The sequence below is a fragment of the Ictidomys tridecemlineatus genome, chromosome 4 (assembly GCF_052094955.1).
Source record: "Ictidomys tridecemlineatus isolate mIctTri1 chromosome 4, mIctTri1.hap1, whole genome shotgun sequence".
NCBI classification, from domain to species: Eukaryota; Metazoa; Chordata; class Mammalia; order Rodentia; family Sciuridae; genus Ictidomys; species Ictidomys tridecemlineatus.
In genome coordinates, this window is record NC_135480.1 from 148853012 (window position 1) to 148869235 (window position 16224).

Here is a 16224-nt window from a genome sequence, read left to right on the forward strand (position 1 = left end):
AATTCATTTCTTAAACTGCATATACAGGTGGATATATAGATATCCACTATATTATTCTCCATACTTTTTGTTTTATGCCTGAAATATTTACTTTTATCTTTAAAAGTGCTTATAGTCAAATATGGTGGAGCACACCTGTAATCCCAGTTACCTGGGATGTTTGAAACAAAAGGTTCACAAGTTTAAGAGCAATCTGAACAATTTAGCAAGACCCTACCACAAAACAAAATAAAAAGGGACTGGAGGTGTAGTTCAATGATGGAGTGACCCTGTGTTTAATCCCCAGTACTAGGAGGATAAAAAGTGCTCATGATTCAAATTCAGGAGATTTAGATTTGAATTTTTCTGTGAGCTAGCCACAGAACCATAGGTAAAATCTATTGCCCCTCTAGATTTTAGTTTGTCCCCTGTAAATTGAGAAATTGGGACCAAATCCAGAAAGGTAAATAGACCTTATCTCAGGCCAAGGATGCTTGAAGCAAAGATGAGGATGGTGTGATGGACCACTTCTAGGTGAGGAGTATGGTGATGGATAAATGATGTTGCCTTAGGTTTGGGACCAGAATAAGTCATGGGGTATAGAAATGAGTAGGTATTCTTTTCTTCAAAGATAACTATGTGTGTATTTATCAATATTTTCATTCTTGTCATGTACATACATATTTTAACACTTATCTAATACATTATTTTGTGTTCTCTATTGTTTCAGTTGCATTCAGTTATTTTCTGATTAGCCTAAGTATTTGCAGTCCTGTTTAGATCTGCATACAATTCAGATATTGATTAATGATCAGCAATGATAGAAAAAAATGGCTCGATTTTTTTCAGGTAATATTTTATGGTTTTTGTCAAGACAAACATCAATGTGTTAGATTTAGTAGATACTTTTTAAGTTCCTGTTATATTATTCACCAGTTATTAACTCTTTAGCAAGAACTAATTTAGCATTTTGGCTGATATCTCCTGGGAAAGAAAAGGAACAGGATATGAAGATAATGATTTTGAGAAGAGGTTAAGTCTGGACCCTAGTGTTTGAATAGCCAGGAAACTGGTGTCTGTTTTTAGTTTTAGTCAAGGGCACCCCATAGAAATGGTGTCAATAGTGGGGGAGACAATGGGGAAGAGAAGGACAGAGGGAGGGAGACAGATTGACTGATACATTTTAAAAAACTGGTTCACAGATTGCGGAGGTTGGCAAGTTTGAAATCTGTAGGCTGGGCCAGCAAGATGGAAACTCAGGCAAAATCTTCGTGTTATAGTCTTAAGGCAGAATCCTTCTTCTGTAGGAAATCTGTTTTTGCTGTGAAGGCATTCAACTGATTGAATGAATCACCTGTGTTGTGGGATGTAATCTGCGTTAATTAAGAAGAGTTTAAAAATAAAAACTAGCTGATGGTAAATGTTAGTCACAGCTACAGACTTTCATAATGACATCTAGACTAGCATTTGACCAGAGAACTGGACTCCGTGACACCAAAATTAGGCAAGAGACGGGAGATGGAAGTTTGTGGGGTAGCAATCTAGGCCTCGACGTTAGCTAGAGAAAGTTGCCTTGTTAGACCTTTAAAATTGCACAAGCCTTTAAACACAGAAGTTAAATAACCATCTATTATCTGGTCACTGTAATTGTCTAACAGGCAACTGTCTAATACCTGCTCATGCATGAACCTGCCACTCCAGATTTGCATGAAGATTGTTTGGGTTTTCATTTAGTTCAGCAGAATTTTTTTCTCACTGTCTCTCAGACTCTCAGCAATAAGAAAACCTCTGTCATTCCAGAGTCTACTTTTGTATTTCAAAAAATGAACATCTGAGTAAATCTAGAGGGGAAGAAAACTTGTAATCAAAAGGATTTGACAAAATCAAACCAAAATGTTGAAAATTATTTCTCAATAAAATGGAATCATGAGATAGTTTGACTTATCTAATATTTTATTTTCTTTGACAACACCTAATGAGGATTTTAATTTTTTATAGAAAGTTTGGGGAAGTACCCTTAAGGGAGAGTCAGCACACCACTGCCAGATCCAATCCCACCAAACCTTGTTTTCGTTATCATGTCAGTTTCTTCTCCCTTTAAGATGGACCAGATTTAAATTTCTTCCCAAGATTTTTCAGTCCTTTTGACAGCCACATTTTACTAAGTCAATTTCATCTATACCCCTCAACAAAAACTTTCCTCAATTCAAGCTGTCCCCACCGCTTCTACCATCGCCATCCTCGCTCCTTCCCTTGCCAAACTCATTCCCACCTCTGCTTTTGCCCATGTTGGCTCTGCTGCCTGGAATGCCCTCCATGATCCTCTTGCTTACCCGAATTCAAACTTCTTGCAGGGTCAACTTTAAGACACCATAATAATTAACTTTATGTTTACAATGCCAGGCTACTGTTCTAACGACTTTGGAGATACTAACTCATTTAATCCTTTTGGCAATTGCTTAGGTACATACTCCTCCACCTCCACTTTATAGATGTCAAAATGAAACACAAAGAGGTTAAATAATTTGCCCAAGGCCTAGCAAATACCCGGCCCAGCAAATTGACCCAAGTACTCAAGTGCAGAAACCACACCTACCTGCCACATGATCCTCCCTTGCTTAATCTATAAGACGGTCTCCCAGCTCATGCCTCTACCTTGAACACACAGACTAGCCCACTCTCAAGCACATGATTACAGCATTATTTTCTGGCTACACCACATTTCTATAGTTTATGTTTATTTGGCCAGTGTAATGAAGTGAGATAGTAGTGTTAATGCAGCTATCTAAGTTTGATATCTTTCCATTATCCCTTTGCTGTGTATCTTATAATCTATTCTGCAAAAATTTTAAAGATGACTGATTTTGACCGAATTTGGCTCACTACTATATATAGTTTTTCTGAGTATAAAAATGAAAAAGAATGAGGGAAAGGGGAAATACTGAGGAACAATATTGACCAAATTGTATTGTTATATTCATGTGCATGCATGAATATATTACAAGGAATCCTACTATTATACATAATTATAATGCACCAATAAAAAATAAGGAAAATAAAATAAAGAAAAAAATAAAAATTATAAAGAATATTAAAATAATGTACAGGGCTGGGGTTGTGGCTCAGTGACAGAGCACTTGCCTAGCATGTATGAGGCACTGGCTTCGATCCTCAGCACCACATATAAATAAATGAATAAAATTAAATTTCGTCAACAACTAAAAGTAATATTTAAAATAATATATGATGTATTTTCCAGAAATTGCCACAGCTAATATTGTGATATTGTTTAGGCCTTGCCAGCTGTAGACTCTCAATCTCCCATACCCATTCTCTGCAACTCAGCTCAACTTGACCATTAAATCCTCCATTGTGAGGAAGTGTTCACTTCCAGGCTGCCTGAAAGTCATCCTCTACCCTCATATTCTGACTCAGCATCATCTTGAGAGATGGGTTCTTGGAACTTGTCCTGGGCATGTCCATCGCACATACTTCTGACAGACTTTTATTTAGGTGAATATTCTCCCTTCCCACTAAAGAAAGGAAGGGCTTACTAGTTTTACTTCACAGGTCAGCAACTGAAGCCAAATCTGTCACAGGTTCAGCAACTGAAGCCAGATCTGGTTATTGTGAGAGTGCCCAGCAGGGCTCAGTTGCTCAGTGGTGTTTTCCACTCTGTGGTTCTACCCCTAACTTTCTAGGTAATTCTGGGAAAATTGCTTCATGTTCTTATTCTTATGGAATTCCACTCTCCTCAATTTCCCCAGATGGACCTTCAAGGCTTTTATTTTCATATTGTAAAGGGAAAAGTCTCAAATAAAACTAGAGATTGCCAAAGAGATAATTCATCCTCATCCTCCTCCATGGTGGGCATAGAGGTTGTTTGTGCTCTTTCATCATTTCCTGCATCTCTTGCCTGTGTACATGATAGAACTGAACTTCCCTGCAATTGTAGTTATGTGGATGTGTAACTTGCTTTGGTAAATTAAATGAAAGCACCTAAGAGCCACCATATGCTCTGCTGGGTTTTTTTTCCATCTGACTTAGTAACCTGAAATATTTGAGATAATAATTGCTGTATCAGTCTCAGCCTTTTAGAAACTAAAAATTAGAAGAAAAACTTTGCTGACCTTCAGTTGACATGGAGCATGAGCAAAAAATAAAACTTTGTTTATTAAATTGAGATTTTGGAGTTGTTTGTTACTGCAGCATAACCTCATATATCCTGACTGACACAACAGTGGAAAACTAGAACCTTTATTCAATAAACTATATGGTGTCATTTAAAATTTCCTTCCTGAAGAATAATAATGTAGGAAAATTCTTTCTATATAACAAAAAGTAGAAAAAGGTAGTATATAAAAATCTACTATATCATTTGTGTTCTATTAAAAGTTTTTACATGTTCACCTTACCACTTTCTCCAAAAAGAAGAAGGAGAACTATGAAAATGTCAAGAATTATTGTCTTTGGGATTACAGAATCTTGTATGGTTTTCTACTTTGTGAATTTTCTTCATACTTTAATACATTTAATACTTTTTTAAATGTCCCAACATATTCTATTTAAATATCCAGGGATGCCTCTTAAATAAAGAGAGATCTCCTACTCACCTCTCTATATCTCAGTAGTTACTGCATTGTATAAGACTGTTCCTTAGGTTCCCTATCAATTCTAAAGAAGGCAAAGTTATACTTTCTTTTAAAGATACAAACCATGTCTTAGTTGTCTTGCAAAGATTTCTAGCACAGCTACATTAAAAAGATGAATATACTGCAAGGATGTAAGAGATGAGGTGACTTGTACAAAATTATCTCAAAGCTTAGGGGATAGAATTAGATCTGCCACACAGGCCCTTTGAGTCCTCATCTGTGGTACAATGACCTTTGCATATGTAGAAGTTATTTTTCATCTAACCTCACTTGTGCTGCTTTTAGGCTTATGCCTTCTTACTCTGATGCAGACAAGTAGGCTGTCAAGCTGTAATACTTTAGGAGTCAATCCTGATGCCATAAATATGTATCATATTTATTATTCTGGTCATCAAACCATGCTTTGTTAGAGCTTGTAGAGCCTGTAATCTAGCTTTCTTATTTTAGAAATAGTGATATTGGAACTAAGAAATAATAAGTGAATAACATAGTGATGGAAAAATAGATCCTGCAATTCTCAGGATAGTGCTATTCTTTCATTTATTCTTTTGCCCACAAACCTGTACTAAGCATCTACTATTTGTAAGACTCTGTTTCAGGTAGTTCTTATGGAAATTATAAGAATGAACTAAGCATAATATCAGCCATCCAATATTCTTACAATCAAATATTAGAGATGATACTCAATAGACTATTCTCAGTGGTATAATTTGGGCTAAAATTCAAATAAAAGGAGCCAGCTTTCTATATACCCCTGGCAAAAGGCCCAGTCTCTGTTTTTGTTTTGTTCTTCCACCTGGAACTAACTGCAACCTCAGCACTCTACCACCAGTGTTTCCTTTCCTCTTTCCTACTCCAGTAGTTCCCAATTGTTTTCTTTTTCCATTACAAAGTAAATTATGAGCATAAATCTTATAGGTAATGCATATTTAAACAGTGGTAGAGGATATAAGGAACTTAAACAACTCAACAATGGGAAGAATCTGACTTTAAAAATGGGCAAATAAACATATGAAAAAATGTTCAACATCACTTACTTCCAGGAAAATGCAAATCAAAACACAATGACATGTCACATCACTACAGTAAAAATGAATGACTCTTAACAAAAAAAAAAAAAGTATAAGTACTGGCGAGGATGTGGAGAAAGGGAAACTCTTGCACCCTGTTGGTGAGAATATCAATTAGTAGGGCCATTATAGAAAATAGTATTCAGGTTCCTCAAAAATCTAGAAATAGAACTCCCCTATTATCTATCAATTACTCTACTGTGTATATAGTTAAAGGAAAGGAAATGAGCATGGTGAAGAGATACCTGCACTGCCATGTTCACTGTAGCACTATTAACAATAGCCAAGGTATGAAATCCACTAATTTTCCATTGATGGATGATTGGATAAAGAAAATGTTCTGTAATAAGCAATGAAATCTTATACAGCCATAATGAATGAATCTTGTCATTTGTAGGGACATGGCTAGAACTGGAAGACATTGCATTACATAAAATACGTCAGGCACAGAAAGACAAATAGTGCATATTCTCACATGTGGAAGCTAAAATAGTTCATCACATAGAAATAGAGAGTAGAATCGTGGTTATTAGAGACTAATAATCATACAGGGAGATGGAAAGAGAATGTTTAATGGAAAAGGGATATGGTTGCATAGGAGAAATCATTTGTTCTATAGCACAGTTAAATACCTATGGTTGACAACAGTATTATATGTTTTGAAATAGCTAGTCGAGAGGAGTTGAATATTCCCAAAGCAAAGAGATGATAAATATTGGTATATATTAATGGTAATGGGTATACTAATTACCCTGATCTGATCATTGTCCATTGTATACAGTATTGAAAATCACACTGTACCCCACAAATATGTCATTATTATGAGTCAATTAAAATTTCTATAAAAGTTTTAATTAAAAAAGTGATGAAATTGGAGTAGAATATAAATACCCTACTATATTTTTCTGCAAGAGTCTTGAGCTACCTTGTGCTTCTCAGAACATATTTGGAAAATCATGTAGCCCTCATGTTACCCTTTTATTCCAAAGTCCACCTTATTTAGCCTCATAATCCTCAGAATTCCCTCCCCCCCCCAACACACACACACATACACATCAAGAGACTTCAAGTGCCCTTTCCTTTCTGTTTAGACCATAGGGAAGAGGAGCAGAAGTCATTAGCAACCATCTACAATGTCATCATCCTGGGGAGAGCGGGTGGAGAATGGATCTGCAGGAACTAATAAAAATATCTGGTGCAATAAGGAACTGTAAATGATTTTCAAGAGCAAGCCCCATGAAATGTGTTCCAGTATTACTGAAGTGTCTGGGACTCTTAGAACGGAGGAACAAGCTCCTACAATATATCTGGGAGGAGACTTGAACTAGGGCAGTGGTAGAAAGGAGGGGATGAAAGGTTTTCAACCATGCTGGATCCAGACAGATGTGTGTTTTCTAAAGTAATTTCTTACTTCAGTCTATTATTGAGAGGTGATATATTTTTCTACTCAGGAATGTGTTTTGTTTTGTTTTTTTCCTAATTGTGGATTTTTCTCCCTAGATCTGAACCTGTAGTCTTAGGAGCTGGAATGCTGATACCACATCTTCAAGAGTCTTCTAGAAACTGAACAAGGATCCCTTGGCAAGCAGAGTTTGTCACTTGCACTTTTCAAATATCTTTGGATCACCCAACACTTTAATCAAGAGCCTGCAGCAAGACTGGACAGCACCTAGCCATGGTGTACTTAGAGGAAGGAACTCAATAGCCCAGCCCTTCACTGCTTGGGGCTCTTGTCTCTGCAGCCTGTGGCTCTGAACAAACACTACTGCACTTTAGAAAGTTACTCCATGGGAATCTGGCCCCTAGTGAGTGTCCTGAGGCTCCTTCTTGCTGCTAGACTGAAAGCAAAGAGAGTCACTTCCCCCTAACTTTCCAAAGCAAGTCAGAAGCAGATATGTGTGGAAATTTCCAGTTATAGAAAAAAAAACAGATTGCCAGTGGTTATTTTTATCTATCACTTCCTCTGGAGACTGGAAGCTCACAGACAGGGCTTTGTACCAACTCAAGCCATAACTGGCATTCTTTATGGCTTCCCAGAATCTTGATAGTATTTGAAGTTGTTCTAATAATTAGAAAGTATTTAAGTATATATTAAGTACATAAATTATAGAGAAAAGGAATTGAGTCTTTTTTTTATTAAGGTCTAATCACAAAATATTTTTTAGTCCAAATGGTACCGTGTAGAATGTTTTTTTTAACTATTTCTTCCCTTAAGAAAAATTTTCTTTAACCTTAGAAATAAATGGTATAAAGTAAAAATACTTAACAGGCAGAGACTTCAGATGAGTAGTAGTCAAAGCCCCAAATTAAGCCTCTTTTCCTGGTCCTTTGTCTAATTTTAAACTTAACCTCAGTTAAACTCAGTGCCTCAGTTTCCATGCTGTTGAAACAGTGGCGCTCTCTAGTTTGATGATTAGAAGTATGGAAATCCTGTGGGTTCCCATCATGTTTCTTGAAGGGAAGAGTGACTGGTCTATACAACAGGTTATTTGTCTTGTATTTGGTCTTTATGCTGGAGCCACAAAGCTCAGGGCATTAATTGATCCATGAACTGTCCAAATGTGTACAATAACTAGTATAACAGTCTCAGGTTAGCAGGTCTAAAACACAATCTTTAACCGATAATGGACTGAGCAGAATTTGGGTTAATATGAATGAAGGAAGGTGGAAATGAGTAACAAATTAACCTCCTAGTTTCTTCAATGTCTGTCTATATAAGTCAGAAAATGCCTCTGAAGAAAGAAACTTGGAATTTTGTTTGTTTGTTTGTTTGTTTGTTTGTACCAGGGGCTCTTAACCACTGAACAACATCCCCAGCTCTTTTTCTTTTTCTATTTTGAGGCAGTCTTGCTAATTTTCTCAGGGCCTCCCTAAATTGCTGAAGCTGCCTTTGAACTTGCAATCCCTTCTGCCTCAGCTTCCCAAGCCTCTGGGACTGCCAGGGTGCACCACCACACCCAGTTCAATTGTTCATTCTTCAGAGTGTTTTAAATGTTCTACTTTGGGCTTCATGGCTTCCTGAGGCCCCTTTAAAGTTAGTACATTTAATATTCTGTCAGGCCATTTGGCTCCCATTGATTTGAAAGCCTTGGAGACACTCTTCAGCAGCACCTTTTTCAGCAGAGTAGGGTTCCTGGGCTGCTTCCTAGGCTTCCTGTTTGGGGCTAGGAAGCAGCCCAGGGAGCCCACCCTGCTGCACTTTCCAGTGTCACAGAGAAAAGGACAGGCAGACAAAGTTTTCTCCCTGGGAAATAAACACATCCATACACCTCCCAGATATGTGCTTGGCATGTTGAATCCTGATTCACAAATCAGGATTAGGTGATTGTCTTTTACTCTAGGAACCCAACTGTATAATGGATTCAAAATACTGCAATCTTTGGTCTTACACTGGGGCCATTTTCTATACTACAATAGCAAAAGGAGTACTCAATCCGGTATCCTAAAATTCAGGATTGTCATGGGAGAACATAAGGTAGTGTGTCCCCATGTGAGAAATGTTCTATACTGTAGTGTGCTATCTTAACATTTAATATTTATCAAGCACTTACTATGTGACCAGTGTTGTTAAGCACTTTACACATACTATTGGAATGAATTCTTTCAAACCCCGCTGGAAAAGGCACTGTTAATGTCTCCACTTTATAGATAAGTTAAAGCTATATGTTCAGTGGATAGGATAGAGCTGGGACAATGAAACTCGATTTATTATAACCCTTAATGTTCCCTGATTTCCTACCAGATGGGACTCTAAGGTGGGATTTTATAAGTCTCATGTATCCTGTGGTCTCTTCACTGGTCCAGGATTAATTTCACTTTTACTCTTTCTAAGAAGGTATACAGAAGCATGGGTTAGAGTGCAGGTTCTAGCATCAGAAATTCAAACCTAAGATTCACTGTACATGAGGTATACTACTTCGGATGTGTCAGTTGTCCTTTCTAAGCAACAATTTCCGTATCTAAAAAATGAGCAGCATAAGAAAGGTACTAAAAAGAAGAACAAATCTACACCCAAAGCAGCAGAAGATAGGAAATAATTAAAATCAGAGCTGAAATCAATGAAATTGAAACAAAAGAAACAATTGAAAAAATTGTTGGTTCTTGGAACAAAAAGTTGTTCTTGGAAAAAAATAAATAAAATTGACAGACCTTTAGCCATGCTAACCAAGAGAAGGAGAGAGAAAACTCAAATCATAAACATACATGATAAAAAATAAAATATCACAACACACTACAGAAATACAGGAGATAATTAGAAATTATTTTGAAAACTTATACTTCAATAAAATAGAAAAATATCAAAGGCATCGACAAATTTCTAGAGTCATATGATTTGCTCAAATTGAATCAGGATGATATACACAATTTAAACAGATCAATTTCAAGCAATGAAATAGAAGATGTCATCAGAAGCCTACCAACCAAGAAAAGCCCAGGACCTGATAGATACACAGCTGAGTTCTACAAGACCTTTAAAGAAGAACTAATACCAACACTCTTCAATTTATTTCAGAAAATAGAAAAAGAGGCAGCACTTCCAAACTCATTCTATGAGGCCAATATCACCCTGATTTCAAAATCAGGCAAAGACACATAAAAAAATATCAGACCAATGTCTCTAATAAACATAGATGCAAAAAATGTCAATAAAATTCTGTCAAATTGAATACAAAAACCTATCAAAAAGAGCATGCACCACGACCAAGTGGGATTCATCCTAGGGATGCAAGGTTGGTTCAACATACGGAAATTAATAAATGTAATTCATCACATCAATAGACTTAAAGATAAGAATGATATGATCATCTCAATAGATGCAGAAAAAGCATTTGACAAAATACAGTACTCCTTCATGTTCAAAACACTAGAAAAATTAGGGATAATAGGAACATATCTCAACATCATAGAGGCTATCTATGCTAAGCCCCAGGCCAACATCATTCTAAATGGAAAAACATTGAAGTTATTCCCTCTAAAAACTGGAACAAGACAGGGATGTCCTCTTTCACCACTTCTATTGAAAATAGTTCTTGAAACACTGGCCAGAGCAATTAGATGAAAGAAATTAAAGGGATACACATAGGAAAAGAAGAACTCAAATTAGAACTATTTGTTGATGATACAATTTTATATCTAAATGCATCCACAGAAAACTTCTAGAACTAGTAAATGAATTCAGCAAAGTAGGAAGATGTAAAATCAACACCCATAAATCAAAGGCATTTCTGTATATCAGTGACAAATCCTCAGAAAGGGAAATGAGGAAAACTACTCCATTTACAATAGCCTCAATAAAATACTTGGGAATCAACTTAACAAAAGAGATGAAAGACCTATACAATAAAAACTACAGAACCCTAAAAAAAGAAATCAAAGAAGACCTTAGAGGATGGAAAGATCTCCCTTGTTCTTGGATAGGCAGAATTAATATTATCAAAATGACCTTACCACCAAAAGCACTATACAAATTTAACGCGATTCTGATCAAAATCCCACCCAATAGCATTCCTCATAGAAATAGAAAAAGCAGTCATGAAATTCATCTGGAAAAATAAGAGACCCAGAATAGCTAAAGCAATCCTTAGCAGGAAGAGTGAAGAAGGTGGTATCTCTATACCAGACCTTAAACTATACTACAGAGGAATAGTAACAAAAACAACATGGTATTGGCACCAAAACAGACTGGTACAGAATAGAGGACACAGAGACTGACCCACAAAATTACAATTATCTTATATTAGATAAAAGTGCCAAAAACATTCACTGGACAAAAGATAGCCTCTTCAACAAATGATGCGGGAAAACTGGAAATCCATAGGCAACAAAATGAAATTAAACCCCTATCTCTCACCATGCACAAAACTTAACTCAAAATGGATCAAGGACATAGGAATTAAACCAGAGACTGTGTCTAATAGAAGAAAAAGTAGGTCCTAATCTTCATCATGTGGGATTAGGCCCCAACTTCCTTAATAAGACTCCTATAGTGCAAGAATTTAAACCAAGAATCAATAAATGGGCTGAAATCAAACTAAAAAGTTTTTTCTCAGCAAAAGAAACAATCTGTGAGGTGAACAAAGAGCCTACATCTTGGGAGCAAATCTTTACCCTTTACACATCAGATACAGCACTAATCTCTAGGGTATACGAAGAACTCAAAAAGCTAAACACCAAAAAAACAAATAACCCAATCAATAAATGGGCGAAGGATCTGAACAGACACTTCTCAGAAGATGATATACAATCAATCAACAAATATGTGAAAAAATGTTCATCATCGCTAGCAATTAGAGAAATGCAAATTAAAACTACTCTAAGATTTCATCTCACTCCAGTCAGAATGGCGGCTATTATGAAGACAAACAATAAGTGTTGGTGAGGATGTGGAGGAAAAGGTACACTCATACACTGCTGGTGAGACTACAAATTGGTGCAGCCAATATGGAAAGCAGTATGGAGTACTGATTCCTTGGAAAATTGGGAATGGAACTACCATTTGACCCAGCTATCCATCTCCTCAGTCTATATCCAAAGGACTTAAAAACAGCATGCTACCGGGACACAGCCACATCAATGTTTATAGCAGCACAATTCACAATAGCTAAATTGTGGAACCAACCTACATGCCCTTCAGTAGATGAATGGATTTTAAAAAGTGGCATGTATACACAATGGAATATTACTCATCAATAAAAGAAAATAAAACCATGGCATTTGCAAGTAAATGGATGGAGATGTAGGAGATAATGCTAAGTAAAATTAGCCAATCCCAAAAAACCAAATACGGAATATTTTCTCTGATATAAGGAGGCTGATTCACAGTGGGATAGGTAGCAGGAGCATGGGAGGAATAGACGAACTCTAGATAAGGGAGAGAGTTGGGAGGGGCGGGGAGGGGACATGGGGTTAGAAATGATGGTGGAATGTGATGGCCATCATTATCCAAAGTACATGTATGAAGACACAAATTGGTGTGAATATACTTTGTATACAACCAGATATATGAAATAGTGTGTTCTATATGTGTAAAATGAATTGTAATGCATTCCACTCTCATATATAAATTTTAGAAAATTAATTTTAAAAAGATGTAATAGCAAAATATCCATGCCTCACTGTTAGGATTCTGGGGCTTCTCCTGGGTTCCAGGCTACCAATCTGTGACCAAAAAATCCAGGACTCTGTATTCTATAGTAAATGGGAGAAAAATAAAGATGACAAAGATATTTAAGATGGCTACAAAAGAAAAAAGAAAGAAGGAAGGAAGGAAAGAAGGAAGGAAGGAAGGAAGGAAAGAAAGAAAGAAAGAAAGAAAGAAAGAAAGAAAGAAAGAAAGAAAGAAAGAAAGAAAGAAAGAAAGAAAGAAAGAAAGAAAGAAAGAAAGAAAGAAAAGGAAAGAAACTTAGCACCTTTCTTTATCAGGCACTTAGCATGTGTGGTGCATAGTAAATGCCTGGTAAATATCAAATATCACTGGTAATCCCCATACTTATCAGCCATGATCCCTTGCCAATAGGTAATGCTCATGACGTTATCAAGCTAATTTGTCTGCAGGGAATTTCTTCTAAGCCCTAATCCTAAGGGGACCTATATTCTCCAGGAAATTTCTAGCCTAACTGTATAGCATGGGGTTTGTTTCCCAGGCTCTCTGATACATGCCTCAACTTCCAGCAAAGTCAAAATGCTCACTGGACTGTAAGTATGCTTGTACTGTCCTCTCTAGCCAGAATACTTCCTTTCATCAATACTCCCTGGAAAAATCTTGTCCATCATTATCTGTCAGTGAATATTTTCCAATTTTCTTCAACTATGAGCTCTCTTTCCTTTGGACACAGCAATGCTTTCTTTTTCCCTCTCTGAAAAGCAGTTTTTTTTCTGAGTTTGGGATCAGAGGGATTTGAGCACATGCTTTCTCTTCCCCCTGCACTCTGGAGGGTAAGGGAGAGAGTGGGGTTTTCTCACTCCCACAGTACCCTGTATGTGTTTAGTGCCTCCTGCATGATTGGCTCTGAGACTCGTCACATGTTAAGGAGAGCAACTATACTTAACTTTCTTACTTTTAATGACTTTAATATGATTGGTTAAAAAGTATATAATAGCAATTCTTTAAAAATGTAGATGAATTCTACATCTTTTTTTAAGTGCTTTTTACAATGGGAGCAAAAATAGTGTTAGGGAGAGTTTGAGGAATTGTGAGAGAGCAAGCAACAAAAACTACCTATGATCTCATCATCCAATCACAAGTATTTTCATTTTAGCTGTTTATTTTTGCTTTGTTCATCTATGAATATAAATTTTTTTTAAATGTAACATATAATTTTTTATTTTTTTTTAAATTTTATCTTGTATAATAAGTTTATACTTAAGTTGCTGGCTAGTTTTCCTTATTATAATTTTTAATGGCTGCTTAGTTTTCTACTGAGCATCTGTGACACAGTTTAACCATCTCACTATTGATGGAAGGTTATGGTTGATGCTGATGTTTTTGCCACTTTAGTTGAAAGTTTTGGGACTGGATATTTTCCATCAGCCCCTGCAGATTTCACTCTCCAGCATTCTCCACCCTGCTCTATGCCCCGTGAGACTGACTTACATGGACAATGGACTATAACAACAGGATCTCTTGCCCTTTGGCTTCTGATTAGGTTCAGCCAATGGAAACACTGATAAGAGACCAGAGGATGAGAGACAGGGTATGATGGGTATTTATTACCCAGGCTCTTCTTCTACTCCAGGATTCTTCCTCTTCTATTCCAGGGTCACTCCTAGCTGGATAAATCTCTCAACAAACGGTCAGAGCTCCTATCTAATGACCTCCTCTATGTGGATAACTCCTGTTATCTTTCAGTAACTGCTCCCTTCTCTCCCTTTTTCAGGCTTGGATGCCTGAGTAACACACACACAAAACACACACACACACACACACACACACACACACATACACTTTCTTCCTGCTAGCCCTGGGGTACTGCAGTATTCCTTGGAGTTCCCTGTATTCAGTCCATACCTTTGCAAAAGTCCCTTCATTGTTACTCAAATTATCCAGTTCAATGCCCTCATTGATATATTATACTATTTCAGATAATATATGTCTTTTTACATCAAATTTCCTTAGAATGGATGCCAGAAAAGGGATTTATGGGGTTAGAGTATGAACACTTTTCAGGCTCTTGCTTTTGATAAGTATCCATTTACATTGCTATAGGCATATTCTCCCAACAATGGATTTTTTTTCAAATATAATTTCACTATTTAAACAGGTTAAAACATTGATACTTCCTGGTGATTTAAGTCTTCATGTCTTGGGTTATTCTCAAGTTTTTTTCTAAATCATACTTTTTCCTGTGCTCATTCTTAAATTTGAAGTTAATTCATGCTTAATCTACTCCTCCCCTCCCCCACTCATTCTCTAGTTGTGTGATCTATTTACTTAATAATTTAATATTTTAGCAGATTATTTAACTTGTTTAAGCCTAATATCTTTATTTGTATATAGATACCCTAATAATAATACCTCTCTCACAGGACTTTTTTATTGTATGCATCTAGTACCTAAAAATCATCAAGAAACATGATTTCCTTTCACCTTAATAAATATATGTTGAGCTCTGTTAATAAATTATGTCAATTTTGCACAAAATAATAACAGCTTTCTTTCAAGTTTATACATCTATGCTGGCGTTATGTGCCTGTAATCCAAGCCCTCAGGAGGCTAAGGCAGGAAAATCACTTAAACCCACAAGACCAGCCTGGGCAACACAGTCAGATCTCATCTCAAAAAAAATATTTTTCAAGTTTATGTTGAAACTTAACTATGAAATACTAGTATAGATGATCTGGATAATTCAGGGTTATTCATATTTGTTTTTATATTATGTGATTTTAGAAGATTTTTAATACTCTTAGAATAAATCTCTAAAATCATATTTTAAAATTTTTTTATTAGATGTGAAATGGTTAAATAAAATATATTTTGATTCATACCAATTTTGTAATTGAGGAAGAAGCTCTGCTTTTCAACTGTGGCATGTCAGGTCTGGTTTGTATTCTATAGATGAAGTAATGATTCAGTAGTTTGCTCATCTATTTAATTCTTAGAGCCAGCCACTACCAGAGTTCCTAAGAAATAAGTTCTGATTATTACTCTAGGATTTCATCATTTCCACTGAAATCAGGAAGCCCATCTAAGTGGTGACATTTCCTGGCATCATCCTTGGCCCATAGAAAACAGACACATGAAAGTGTTTGGGTTGCCAGGGACTCCCCTCAGTAATTCATTTCTTGATGCTTTAGTGAAGCAACTACTCTCATAGGCTCCTCCAGGGCCCAAAAGAGTGAAGAAAGATGTGTAAATTGCTCCACTATTTCTATTTCTTAAGCCTTTACAATCCTTCCTGTACATTATTCCAGAAAAGTTCTGCCCACTCAATATCATCAAATGTAGGGGCTGGGGATGTGGCTCAAGTGGTAGCGCGCTCGCCTGGCATGCGTGCGGCCCAGCTTCGATCCTCAGCACCACATAC

The 16224-nt window shown here is 36.5% G+C and overlaps 1 protein-coding gene across 1 annotated transcript in view; it reads left to right on the forward strand.

The window, feature by feature from the left end:
- Positions 1-9348, forward strand: part of Pdcd1lg2 (programmed cell death 1 ligand 2) — a 53123-nt gene extending 43775 nt beyond the window's left edge. The window contains exon 5 of the mRNA XM_040285730.2: positions 7202-9348. Within this exon, the coding sequence (XP_040141664.2) occupies positions 7202-7215 (14 nt within the window). The 3' untranslated portion in view covers positions 7216-9348. The remainder of the gene's footprint in view (positions 1-7201) is intronic.
- Positions 9349-16224: the final 6876 nt, after the last annotated feature.